Source organism: Neovison vison, chromosome 7 (genome assembly GCF_020171115.1).
Source record: "Neovison vison isolate M4711 chromosome 7, ASM_NN_V1, whole genome shotgun sequence".
Taxonomy (NCBI): Eukaryota; Metazoa; Chordata; class Mammalia; order Carnivora; family Mustelidae; genus Neogale; species Neogale vison.
Genome location: NC_058097.1, coordinates 113,914,389 through 113,927,523, shown reverse-complemented (window position 1 = coordinate 113,927,523; position 13,135 = coordinate 113,914,389). Strand labels below are relative to the sequence as shown.

Sequence of the window (13,135 nt, the reverse complement as noted above, 5' to 3'; positions counted from 1 at the left end):
ATTCCCAGCAACAAGGAGTGGGCGTGGTAATAGGAAGTAGGGGAAGGAAGTGGTTTATTTTTCTCATAAATACCATCTGTGGGGTGTATAAGAGGAGCATGTTAGCAATTTGGGGGGAGAAAGTGAAGCAGCACGGCCAAGCCCCAGGGCAAAGTCAGATCAGGAGCTCTGAGGGGGAGGAGGCTGGTGGCACATGGGTTGCCCTAGGCTCTTTGAGTTTTTCTTTTATTGGTCACCTTGTACTATGTTGCCTATTGTTGGCAACCGTTCTTGTTAGGTCGCTTACCTAATTGGGAGGAATAAGATCTGGGCTTAGAAGAATGAAAAGGGCTGGATATAGTCAAATTGTCCTGTATATTTTCTGTTCCTTGCTGTTTGAGCAGGTTCAATTGGTGGTGATGCTTTTCTAAGGGTTTGTTACATTTTTTAGATGTCGCCTTTCGCTTCGCCTCATACATCAATAACTACATGGTGCTGCAGAAGGAGCCTGCCGGGGCAGTGATCTGGGGCTATGGCACATCGGGAGCCACGGTGACAGTGACTCTGTGGCAAGGTCAGGAAACCATCATGAGGAAAGTGACAAGTGTGAAAGGTAAGGAGGCTGGTCCTCTGTTCAGCTTTTGTCCTCTTCTGCCACCTGCTGGATAAGCTGGAAATGAATGCTTAGGCTCCAGCTCAGGTTATCGCAGCGGTCCATTATCCACCATCCCTAAGAGCTCAAGTATTTACCATGTGTAGGGCCCTGGGGATACAAAGGAAATCAAGACAAAGTCAAAGCCCCTGCCGTCCACGGTCTCATGGAGTAATGGGAATAGACACCAAGTCATAAATTGCAGCGTGATGAATACTATGGTCAAGGTGTATATAGGGTGTCATGGGATTCAGAAGAGAAACGTCTGACTCAGACTGGATGGGAAGAGATGGTTCCTGCAGAAACTACCGTTTGAACTGAATCATATATGAAGGAGAGGCGGTATGGAGGAGGGCTGAAGAGCTTAGGCTCTGGATTCACTGTCTGGCTTCAGGTTCTGACTCTGTCACATTATCACCATATAACCTCAGGCATGTTATTTAATGTCTCTGCATCACAATTTCCTTATTTTTGAAGTGGGGATAATATTGATATGTAAGGGTGCCTTGGTGACTCAGTCAGTGAAGTGGCTGCCTTTGGCTCAGGTCTTGATCCCAGGGTCCTGGGATCGAGTCCCATATCGGGATCCCTGCTCAGCATTGAGTCTGTTTCTCCTTCTCACTCTTCTTCTGTGCTCTCTGTCTCAATTATATAAATAAGATATTTAAAAAAATGATATTTAGAATTATTGCAAAGATTAAATGAATTAACACATGTTCTAAGTACAGTGCCAGGCGCACGGGAAGTACTGAATAAATGTTAGCTGCCACTATATTGTTATATTTAGTCGGTCAAATATTTATTGAGTCCCCGTGTGCCAGATACTGTGCTAGGTAGTGGTGATACCATGATCAGCGAGATAGATGTGGTCTTCTTCTTCTTCTTCTTTTTAAAGATTTTATTTATTTATTTGGCAGAGAGAGACACAACAAGAGAGAGAACACGAACAGAGGCAGAGGGAGAAGCAGGCTTCCTGCTGAGCGGGGAACCTGATGTGGGGCTCCATCCCAGGACCCAGGGATCATGACTTGAGATGAAGGCAGATGTTTAATGACTGAGCCACCCAGGCACCCCTAGATGTGGTCTTCTAAGGAAGCTTACAGATAGGGGAGGAGAGAGAAAAATAATAAGCAATGACAGGTAAGTGCGTTAGGTGCCACAGTCTAGAAGTGCAGTGTGCTCTGGGAAATAGAGGAAATAGAGGAAATAATTCTCTTAGCCTGAGGTTTATCTTGAAAGATGAGTAGGGCAAACCAGGTAGGGGGAATAGCCTGGACGAAAGCATGGAGGTGTGAGTGAGCACGGGTCCTTGGCGAGATGGCAAACAGGCTGGTTTGCTTGAACGCTGGGGTGTCTGACTGCTGGCAGATGAGGGGGAGAAGGTTGGAAATGTAGGAAGGCTTGTCTGTCACTGCTAAGGAGTATATATTCTGGTTTGGATTTTTAGATTTTAAGCAGCAAAATAGCTCAGTTGGATTTGTATTTTAGAAAGATGACTCTGGCAGCACGGTGGGAAATGGGTTGGAGATCAGTAAAAGTAGAGGTGGTGAGAACTGGTAGGCAGTTATGAGATTCTGGCAATAGACCGTGAAGGCCTTACCCAAGGTGGTGGCTGCAGGGATGTTCAAGAAGTTGAGAACCAGAAGCTTCCATGAGCAGACAGGTCCTACAAAGGATTCTCTGTCTAGAAGAGATAAAGCTGTGTAAGGTAGCATGGGAAGAGCATAGCTGGAATTTACTGGAGGCAGGAAGTCACAGTCAGGGCTGGGTCAAGTGGAGATTGGATCAGATCTTGGTTAGAAGTAGCAATATAGCTATGGAGTATTCAAGGTGAGAGGCAGACAGGTAAGGAGGGTACTCTGGGGAGCAGTGGGTTGAAGGTGGGAGTTGGTGGTTTGAGCTGTGAGTTGAATATATGGATGACTGGGAAGCTTATGGAAATCCTTTTGGCCCTTGAAAACAAAGATGGCTGAATCAGTTCTTGTCAATATCCAATTCAGAGTGATCCAGACCCTGGTGCAGGCTCTTTGTAATTAATTTCCATTCAATGAATATTTTTTAAAAGATTTTATTTATTTATTTGAGAGAGATTTATTGAGAGAGAACACAAGCAGGCAGAGAGGCAGGCAGAGAGAGAGGAGGAAGCAGGCTCCCTGCTGAGCAGAGAGCCCAATGCAGGGCTCGATCCCAGGACTCCGAGTTCATGACCTGAGCTGAAGGCAGCGGCTTAACCCGCTGAGCCACCCAGGCGCCCCTCCATTCAATGAATATTTTTAACTATTATGTACCAGCCGTAGATGCAAGGCGAGTGCTTCTAGTTCTTGGATTTTAAAACTTCTTGAGGTAGGAATGTTATTGGGTGAGACTAAGAGTTAAAAGGGAAGCTTAAGCTGATTGAGAAATTGTTCTCTGTTAGATTTAAATGCTACTGGTGACCTATAGGATAAACTGAAAAGGAATTCAAGAGATGAGCAGTGCTTTCTTTTTGTGTTGTGTCCATCTCAGAAATTAGCAGCACAGAGTATTTATTGAGTGTAATCTCAGTAAATGATGTCGATTTATAAATCCCAAGAACCACTGTAGTTTAAATATAATAAATAGGATTTTCTTGGTGCCAATAATTAACATACCAATAAATATTTAGAAGACAGAGGCAACATAGTACTATAATGGTAGATACAGAAGATGTATATATATTTATATGTATATACATATATACATATGTATGTGTATATATATATGTGTGTATGTATATATAAAATGTATATATGTATATACATATATACATATGTATGTGTATATATGTATATATGTGTATATATATGTATATAAACATATATATTTATTAGGCTCTCCACATTTGCTTGGTACAAAAAAAGGTATTTATTTAATGTAGATCCATAAACCTCCTTATAGGGGCATCTTGATCTTTGCCCATATATATAGCATTTCAGATTTTTAAAAATGTTCTTATGCATTATTTTAAGTCTTTTTTCTTCTCATGGCTATTGTAAGACCAATATTTGGAATGGCCAGAGATGGGACATGAGGGTAGGTAGTGACAACAAGGCGTGAAATGTAATTAATTAGGGGGTGAGCCTTTCTTTTCCTTCATGGTGATAGTGAACTTGCTCACTTGTCTTGAGTTCAATCCTATAAATATCAACTGAAGGCTTATTGTGTATAAAACACTGAAACCCTAGAAAATACGAAGAAGAATACAAATTGTGCCCATCCTGCAGGAAGGGACTCCTCATGTTTTCCATTCACATTTGGTACTTTAGGTTTAAGTAATGCTTCTGTTGCTTTACTGCAGAGTGATGTGTCATTTGAAGTTAAAATATCCAGCAGCAGCCTAAGAGAACCGAGTGATTCATAGAATATTGACGGTAATTTCACAGGGAAAGTGGGGATGTTATTGGTAGCAGTGGGGGTAGATCTCTTTATTAGGCTGTCCACGTTTGCTAGGTAAGGAAGAAAGGTATGCGTTGTATGTAGATCCATGAACTACCAATAGGGGCGTCTCACTCTGTTCTGCACAAGAAGCAAAACAGGTAAAGTGTTATTTGGAGTAAAGGACGCAAACATATAGGAAATTTTATAGGGCAGCAAAGAAAATGCTTCTGAAAGGAAACACTACAGGGTATATCAGAGGGTTGATTTCTATCTGAATTTTCATGAGGGCTCTGGGATTTTCAGCTAGACTACCTCAATTTGTCACTCTATGTCTGTTAATATTTACCTTATTGCCTATAATCAATCCCTCGGGTGCCCGCAACAAAATGGATTTAACAGCATGAAGGTTTTTGTCCAGCAGACTGACACTCAAGCTTTGGGAAAATTAAAAACTTGAGGGAATGATTGGGAATATGGGTCAGGTATGGGCCTATTCAGACCATCTTGTCAAATGATGCCTGATGATTCTTTCAGACACAAGGAATAAAATGAGGGGGGGATAGCGTGTATCCTCTCACTCTGATGCACATGGGGGGTGCGTGGGGGGTGGTAACAGGAGGGTGTGTCTGGATTTGTCATCACGACTGTGGTAAGCAGAGATATTTTCTCTAACTTAGAGAATTCCAAAAAGCTTAAACCCCTTAGAGAAGCAAAAAGCTCCCAGTTGCAGTGTTTGCATGCATGCTCCTTTTCTATGCTACATAATAAAGAAACTACCACAAACTTAGGTGCTTACGAGAACACATGTTTATTATGACCCAGTTTCTAGCGATCTGGAAGCCTGGGCCATCACTCAGCTGGGTTCTCTGCTCAGGGTCTCACAAGACTGAAATCAAGTGTTGGCTGGGCTGTGTTCTCGTCTGGAAGCTTGACTAGGGAATGATGCCCCGCTCTTGTAGATTGCAGGCAGATTCATTTCCTTATGCCGACAGCATTCGTGGAAGCAATTCTGTGGCTCCAAGTCTCCGATCTTGAGACCTTCTTTCTTTATTTTATTTTATTTTTTTTTAAGATTTTGTTTATTTATTTAACAGACAGAGATCACAGGAGGCAGAGAGGCAGGCAGAGAGAGATGGGGAAGCAGGCTCCCTGCTGAGCAGAGAGCCCGATGCGGAGCTCCATCCCAGGGCCCTGGGATCATGACCCAAGCTGAAGGCAGAGGCTTACCCCGCTGAGCCACCCAGGTGCCCCAAGACCTTCTTTATTTTAAAGGGCTCGCCTTATTAGGTCGGGGCCCACCCAAGGATTTCTCCCTTTTCATTAACTTAAAGTCCGCTGATTAGGGACTTTAATTCCATTGGCAAAACTCCTTTATCTTTAACCAAGTCTTCACGAGAATGACATCTCCTCCCCCATGCCAGTTTCTGTTGGTTAGAAGCAAATCACAGATTCTGCCTGTATTTGAAGGGGAGGGGACTAAATAAGGGTGTGACTTATGGGGGGGTCACTGTGTCTGCCGTAGTGTGCTATCATTTAAACAACTTGCATAAACAGTTTTATTGCTAGAAAAATACTCAAGTTTTTTTTTTTTCTTTTTACATTCATATTTGGTGGTGGTGGAGATGAACTTTATACAGAATAAATGTAGGTTGTCAAGGGGCATTTTGGGCACTGAGATCTCCCAGTCACTTCCACAAATCACTGAGCTGATTTGTGGCTGGTGAAGTGCCAGGGTTTCTGTGGGAAGAAGCAAATAAGGCTGCTTCTTCCAGCTCTAGGCTTTCCTTTTGGGAAGGGAACGGTCATGGATAATTTTCCTTTTTCTCTTGGCATCTGAGATTTGGCACAATAACCCGAAAACTAATTACCATCTGATGTGAATAGCAAAAGGGAAGAAAGCATGAAAGCACTTTATGACTAATCATGTCTTTAGACAAATTCCTTTAATTTTTTTTTCCCTTTGATGATTTGTTCTTCCGATTTTTGAGGTGGGGGTTGGTCAGGGAGTTGGAGGGAAAAAAAGAAAAAAAAGAAAAGAGTTCTTTTTTTTTTTTTTTTAAAGATTTTATTTATTTATTTGACAGAGAGAGATCACAAGTAGGCAGAGAGGCAGGCAGAGAGAGAGAGAGGAGGAAGCAGGCTCCCTGCTGAGCAGAGAGCCTGATGCGGGACTCGATCCCAGGACCCTGAGATCATGACCTGAGCCGAAGGCAGCGGCTTAACCCACTGAGCCACCCAGGCGCCCCAAAAGAAAAGAGTTCTTAACTTAAACCCTTGGCCCGGTATGTAGAGAAGTAGGAAGAGAAGAGGGACAGGAAGAAATAGGCCACCAGATACGCTCACCATTGGACACGGAAACACAAAGCCCTAATTGGTTTGCGTGGTCAGCGCTGGCCTTTACTTTCTGTGGGTTACCTGATGGCAAGCCTGGCACACGGTAAGCACTCAAAGACACTTTATAATGAGGGAAGGACATGAATCTTCCTCCATGGGAGAAGAAAGAATGGGAGGAAGCAGAAATTTGAATGCAACAAAAATGAGAATGTACAGAAACCTGGGCCTGGATTGGTAAGTGAGGTGGTAAGATGGCGGGTGATGAGGGCCCAGAAAAAGGAACCAGAGCAGCTGTTGCTCGGAAAGCCCATCAGGACCAGCGGAAAAGCCAGCTGGGGGGTGAACTTCCAACTCTTGTTAGCGACTCAGTTGTATTGCTTGGCTTCAACCTCATGGATGTGGTGGGTCAACACAGTTTCTAAAAACTCCAAGTGGATTTCGTCATCCTGTGGTGAGCTCCGCTTTATCCAGCCGTTCTCTGTGGGAAACGGGGTGACTTTTGCCTTCGTCATTCTACCCTTGCCTTTAGTCTAGGAAGCAGCCTTCGCAGGGGTTGCCCTCCTTTGTGTGTACTTAACCAGGGAGGAATCCTTGTTGTTTTAACCGAATTGTTTCTGAGGTAGTTTGACCCCTAGTCAGCTCTCTGCAGTGGGTCTGGTGTCTCCTGTGTTCCCAGCCAGGCAGCTTCACTTAACCCTCATTATTGTGTCAGAGTTTATTTATTTATTTTTGTCAAGTGGGAGAGGGAAACCGCTTGAAACTGAGAGAACTTGAGGAGCAGGGCAGAGGCAGTTCTCCAGGGTCTGTGAGGGAGCTGAGAGCTTTCCTCAGGAGAGCAGTGCTTGGGGATAAGCGTCAGGCCTGCATCCCTAGTCCTCTTCAGAATATTTAGGTTCTAGAAGGAGCTCATCCTCCTGCTGTTGTAGGCCGATGTTGCCATCTCTTGTCCAAACGTCTCCCCTTGCCCTTATTTTTCTTCTTGTTGCTGGGCAGCAAAACATTCCAGAGGGCCCAGTGAAGACCATTTTGTTCACCAGCCATACTGGTGTGACATACTGTGTGACTGAGGCAAAGTGTAAATATCCAGTAAGCAACAGTGAGTAGAAGTAGATTGTTTAGTAGTAAAAAGCTAAAAAATGGTCCTGCCTAAGTTTTTTGACCTCCTCATCAGTAAATGAGTAACGTTGGTGGCAGAAGGACAGAGCTTCGGGAAGATATGTCCGTGCAAGAAGCCTGGAAAGACCTTGGCAAGCCTGTCGTTGGGACAGATTGGCGTGTCTGTCTGCTCAGAAGCATGAGCCATACGGCACATATCACACCTGTGCGACACAATCTGCACTAGCTGCCCACTGTTTCCAAAACAGTGATTTTTCCGCTTTAGGTGAATTATACATTTAATATGTTGCTGTCTGGCTACTGGTGGTGTAAAAACGATAGTGAACATTTGGACCTGGCTTTAACTGACCTCCAAGAGATGGGAGAAGCAATCTCAGTCAGTTTTACTTTTGAGAGGAACACACGTGCACCCTTTTGCTGGTGCCTTGGGCCTTTTGGACACTTTCCCCAAGACTCTGAGCAATCCTGTATGGCTCGAGCTGTTACTCATCTCCTGTCGTGCATCTGGACCCCTCATGCTCCTGCGTAGCTTTTGCTAATTTGGAAGAACCTAGCACCGTGTCTAGCACACAGTAGGCACCTGGATAGTATTTTCTCATTATTATTTTTTTTACAGGTTGCTGTGATGACTTCAGGCTGCTCCATTTCCAGTTCTTACCATTCTTTCCCTTTGAACTAACATTGATCCGATGGGCACAGATTAGAAATGATTTTGTATTCTTTGGCATTGTGCCAAGAATATTTATTTTAAAATGATCACTTCTCTATGTTCTTTATTTTTCTCACTCACATTTCTTCAACTTTGTGCATGTTGTTTGGTTCTCCGAGGCATAATTTTGCCATTTTGAAGATATTTTCCTTAAGTTTCCGAGTATGATGTTGGCAGTGGTGGTAGTATGAGTGGGTGAGAGGTAGGAAGGTGGTAGGGGGGTGGTTCTTAAGGAATATGCTATGCATTTCTGAAATAGGGTCTTGGATAGCTTTTTCATCTCCCTAATTGAGTCCGAAAACCTTGTGTCTGGTAAATAACTCTGAAAATAATTAATTGGGCACGTCTGAATAGCTTCTTCATAGAGATTCATTTGTATTCTCCTGTCACTCTCTCTGCTCACCTGTGAGTCTGGAGAACCCAGACCCAACGGTAGCGTTAATCCTTGGATGCAACATGGGGAGTGGGTCGGGGAGTGATGGCAAGGATGATACCATCAAGTAAGGGGAAAGTTCCAGATTGTAAATGATTTTCTCTAACCTGTGTTCATATTTGATTATATAATACAGACTAGTTTGGGGCACTGTAAATCCATTAGATTACAATTCTATTAATATTGGCAGTTGGATGAGAGTTTCTATTTAGTGTTTTTTTAAAATTAAACTCCCTGAATTTTAATCTCAGTATGTTTTTGTCTGTTCTCACTTAGGATTATAACCGGGTGATTTATTTTTCCTGTAAATGCTTCAGTTACAAGGAAGGAGGGACTGGTACAGATTAAGGATAGAAATGCCACTGGTTTTGTTATTTTTATTTGCTTGTGTGAAATTTGGCCAATCTTCCTATCTTTGAATTCAGTTCATCACAATGTCTGGGTTTAGCCACAAATGAGTGTGACGCATGGCAGGACTGGACTTTAATTTCATTTTAATTGATTGATTAATTCCTTGGAGCCTCTTAATGCTTTCAGGACACTCTAACAGCTGGATGGTGGTTCTGGATCCTATGAAGCCTGGGGGACCTTACGAGATGGTGGCACAACAGACTTTTGGGAGAACGAACAGCACGCTGAGAGTTCATGATGTCCTGTTTGGAGATGTCTGGCTTTGCAGTGGGCAGAGTAACATGCAGATGACAGTTTCACAGGTAATTTTCAGAGGTTCAGTGTTAATAATGTTGATGATGATGAAGAAGAAGAAAAAAGAAGGAGGAAGGAGGAGGTAGAAACCTTTCTTTTTACCAGAGGCCAAAATCTGTTCTAAGTGTTTGGAATGTAATAATTTGATTTAATGACTTGATGAGGTGAATATCATTCATTTCCTAGATGGGGACACTGGCCAGGGAGGTTAAAATGACCTGCTTAAGGTCAGCAGTTAATAATAGAGCCAGGTGACTCCAGAGCCTTTCTTAATCACGCCTGGTGCACTGCAAGGGTGTGGGGCACTCCTTCCTCCCCTTCCTGAGCTAAAGGCAGAAGCTGGAGTATCTCATGGTCAGAGAGATTTCATATCAAATTGAAGACAAAGTAGATTACTCTTCTTCTTGATAGGTTTTAGAAGATGAGCTTCTGGAGAGAGCCTGGGAAATCAAAACAATTAGATTTTGTTTTAAGCTATGCATCTAGTAGAATACACGTCTTTTGTTGTCATGGAGATTTAACAAATTGAGACCAAATGTTGGCTTTGCCTTTCATCAGTTGTATGACTTGGAGCAAATCACTGTATTTCTGAGACTTTGTTTTCAAAATGTACTTTTTATTTTTAATTTTTATTTATTTTTTTAAAAAGATTTTATTTATTTATTTGACAGACAGAGAGTACAAGTAGGTAGAGAGGCAGGCAGAGAGAGAGAGGAAGAGAAGCAGTCTCCCCGCTGAGCAGAGAGCCCAATGTGGGACTTGATCCCAGAACCCAGAGATCATACCTGAGCTGAAGGCAGCGGCTTACCCACTGAGCCACCCAGGCGCCCTCAAAATGTACTTTTTAAAACAATCATTGTTAAAATGAATATAACATCATATTTATCATTTTAACCATTGCCAAGTGTACAACTCTGGGGCGTTAAACATATTCACAGTCCTGTGAGTACCTATCACCAGTATCTATACTCAAGATTTTTTCATCATCCCTGGTGTAAACTCTGTACCCATTAAACAAGAACTCCTCCTTTTCTCCCTCTTCCAGCCGCTGGTAACCTCTGTTCTGCTTTCTTTCTATGAATTTGCCTGTTCTTGTACCTCAGTTTCAGTGTATAAGTCTCTTACCTCCTTGGCTAGATTTATTCCCAAGTATTAAATTCATTCGTTCTTTAGTTCATTCATTCATTCATTCATTCATTTTCTGCCTAGAAACCATCTTCCTTTCTTTTTCTTCTTTTTTAGATGCTGTTGTAAATGGAATCATGCAATCTTTGTCCTTCTATGTCTTACTCATTTTACTAAGTATAATGTTTTCAAGGTCTATCCGTGTTGTAGCATATATCAAAATTTTGCCCCCCCCTTTTTTAAAAGATTTTATTTATTTATTTGACAGAGAGAGATCACAAGTAGGCAGAGAGGCAGGCAGATAGAGAGAGGAGGATGCTGAGCAGAGAGCCCGATGCGGGACTCGATCCCAGGACCCTGAGATCATGACCTGAGCCGAAGGCAGCGGCTTAATCCACTGAGCCACCCAGGTGCCCCAGTTTTGCCCTTTTTTTGACGCATTTTGTTTATCCATTCTTCTGTTGGTGGATGCTTGGGGGTTTCTGTCTTTTGGCTGTTGTGAATGATGCTGCTAGGAACATCGCTTTACAGATATCTGTTCAAGTCCCTGCTTTCAATTTTTTTGGATATATACCTATAAGTGAAATTGCTGGATCATCTGTTAGTTCTATGTTTAACTTTTGAGGAACCACCAAGCCATTCTTCCACAGTGCCTGTACTATTTTATGTTCCTACTAGGAATCTGCAAAGGTTTCAATTTCTTTAACACATGTTACTTTCTAGTTTTTTGTTAATTAAAAAAATTTTTTTATTATAGCCATGCTAGTAGATATGATTATAGTTTTTATTTGCTTTTCCCTAATGATTTAATGATGTTGAGTGTTATTTCATGTACTTATTGGCCATTTATATATTTTCTTGGGGAACTAAGTTCTTTTTATTTATTTTTAAAGGAATTTTATTATTTTTTGTTACATTATATTAGTCACCATACAGTACATCATTAGTTTTTGATGTAGTGTTCCATGATTCATTGTTTGCATATAACACCCAGTGTGCCATGCCATATGTACCTTCCTTAATCTTTGTCCATTTTTCAATTGGGGTGTTTGTTGTTGAGTTGTAGGAGTTATTTATATATTCTAGATATTAATCCCTTTTCAGATATTTGATTTGCAAATAGTTTCCCACTCTGTAGGTTATCATTTCACATTCTTGAGAGTATCCTTTGATACACAAAATTTCTTAATTTTGTCGAAGTCTAGTTCATTTATTTTATTATTTTTTTTTAAATTTTATTTATTTATTTGACAGACAGAGACCACAAGTAGGCAGGGAGGCAGGCAGAGAGAGAGAGAGGAGGAAGCAGGCCCCCTGCTGAGTAGAGAGCCCCATGCGGGGCTCGATCCCAGGACTCTGGGATCATGACCTGAGCTGAAGGCAGAGGCTTTAACCCACTGAGCCACCCAGGCGCCCCGAAGTCTAGTTCATTTATTAATGTTTTGTTGTCTATGCTTTTGGTGTCATACTGATGAAATTGTTGCCAAATACAAAGGTTTTCCCCAGTGTTGTCCTCTAAGAATTCTATAGTTTTACCATAAATCCATTTTTTGGATTATTTGATCCATTTTTGGGGTCAGTTTTTATTGGGTGAAGGTATAAGGTGAAGGTCTAACTTTATCCTTTTGCAAGTGGATATCCAGTTCTCCCAGCATCATTTGTTGAGGACTAGCCTTTTGCTATCATACTCTTGGAATTCCAATTGACCATATATGTGTGTTTATTTCTGGGCTTCCTCTTTTATTCCATTGGTCTATATGTCTCTGCTTATCCTCATACCATACCGTTTTAATTACTGTAACTTTGTAGAAGGTTTCAAAGTTGGGAAGTATAAGTCTCCCAACTTTATTCTTCTTTTTCAAGATTGCTTTTTGCTAGTCATGGTTCCTTGCAATTCTGTATGAATATGAGGATATACTTTTCCATTTCTGTAAAAAAAGGCTACTGTAATTTTGATAGGTACTGTGTTGAATCTATAGATTGCTTTGGGTAATATTGACGTTTTAATGGGGTTAAGCCTACTTGATATGAAGGGATGTTTTCCCATTAATTTACATCTTTATTTTTTTTCAGCAGCATTTTACAGTTTTCAGTGTACACATTTCTTACCTCCTTTGCTAGCTTTATTCCTAAGTAATTATTTTTGATACTATTATAAATTAATTTTCTCAGACTGCTCATTGCTGGTGTATAGAAACAAGTGAGTTTTGCATGTTGGTCTTGTACCCTGAAACTTTGCTGTATTAGTTTATTAGTTCTAGTAGCTTCCTTGTGGGCTTTTTTTGGTGGGGGGGGGTTTCTAGTTTAGGAGCATATCATCTGTGATTAGAGATAGTTATACCTATTTGGATGCCTTTTATTTCTTTTTTCTTTTCTAATAGCTCTGGCTAGAATTTTTTTTTTTTTTTTAAAGATTTTATTTATTTATTTGACAGATGGAGATCACAAGCAGGCAGAGGCAGGCAGAGAAAGAGGAGGAAGCAGGCTCCCTGCTGAGCAGAGAGCCCGATGTGGGGCTCAATCCCAGGACTCTGAGATCATGACCTGAACCGAAGGCAGCGGCTTAACCCACTGAGCCACCCAGGCGCCCCTATTTTTTTTAAAGATTTTATTTATTTATTTGACAGAGAACACAAGTAGGCAGAGAGGCAGGCAGAGAGAGAGAGAGGCAGGCTCTGCACTGAGC

At 41.7% G+C, this 13,135-nt stretch overlaps 1 protein-coding gene across 1 annotated transcript in view; it reads left to right on the top strand.

Annotated features, from left to right (window-relative positions):
* The window catches only part of SIAE (sialic acid acetylesterase), a 40,700-nt gene that overhangs the window by 4,054 nt on the left and 23,511 nt on the right, over nucleotides 1–13,135 (top strand). Inside the window, exons 2-3 of the mRNA XM_044258113.1 lie at nucleotides 431–592; nucleotides 9,157–9,332. Of these exons, the coding sequence (XP_044114048.1) occupies nucleotides 431–592; nucleotides 9,157–9,332 (338 nt within the window). The remainder of the gene's footprint in view (nucleotides 1–430; nucleotides 593–9,156; nucleotides 9,333–13,135) is intronic.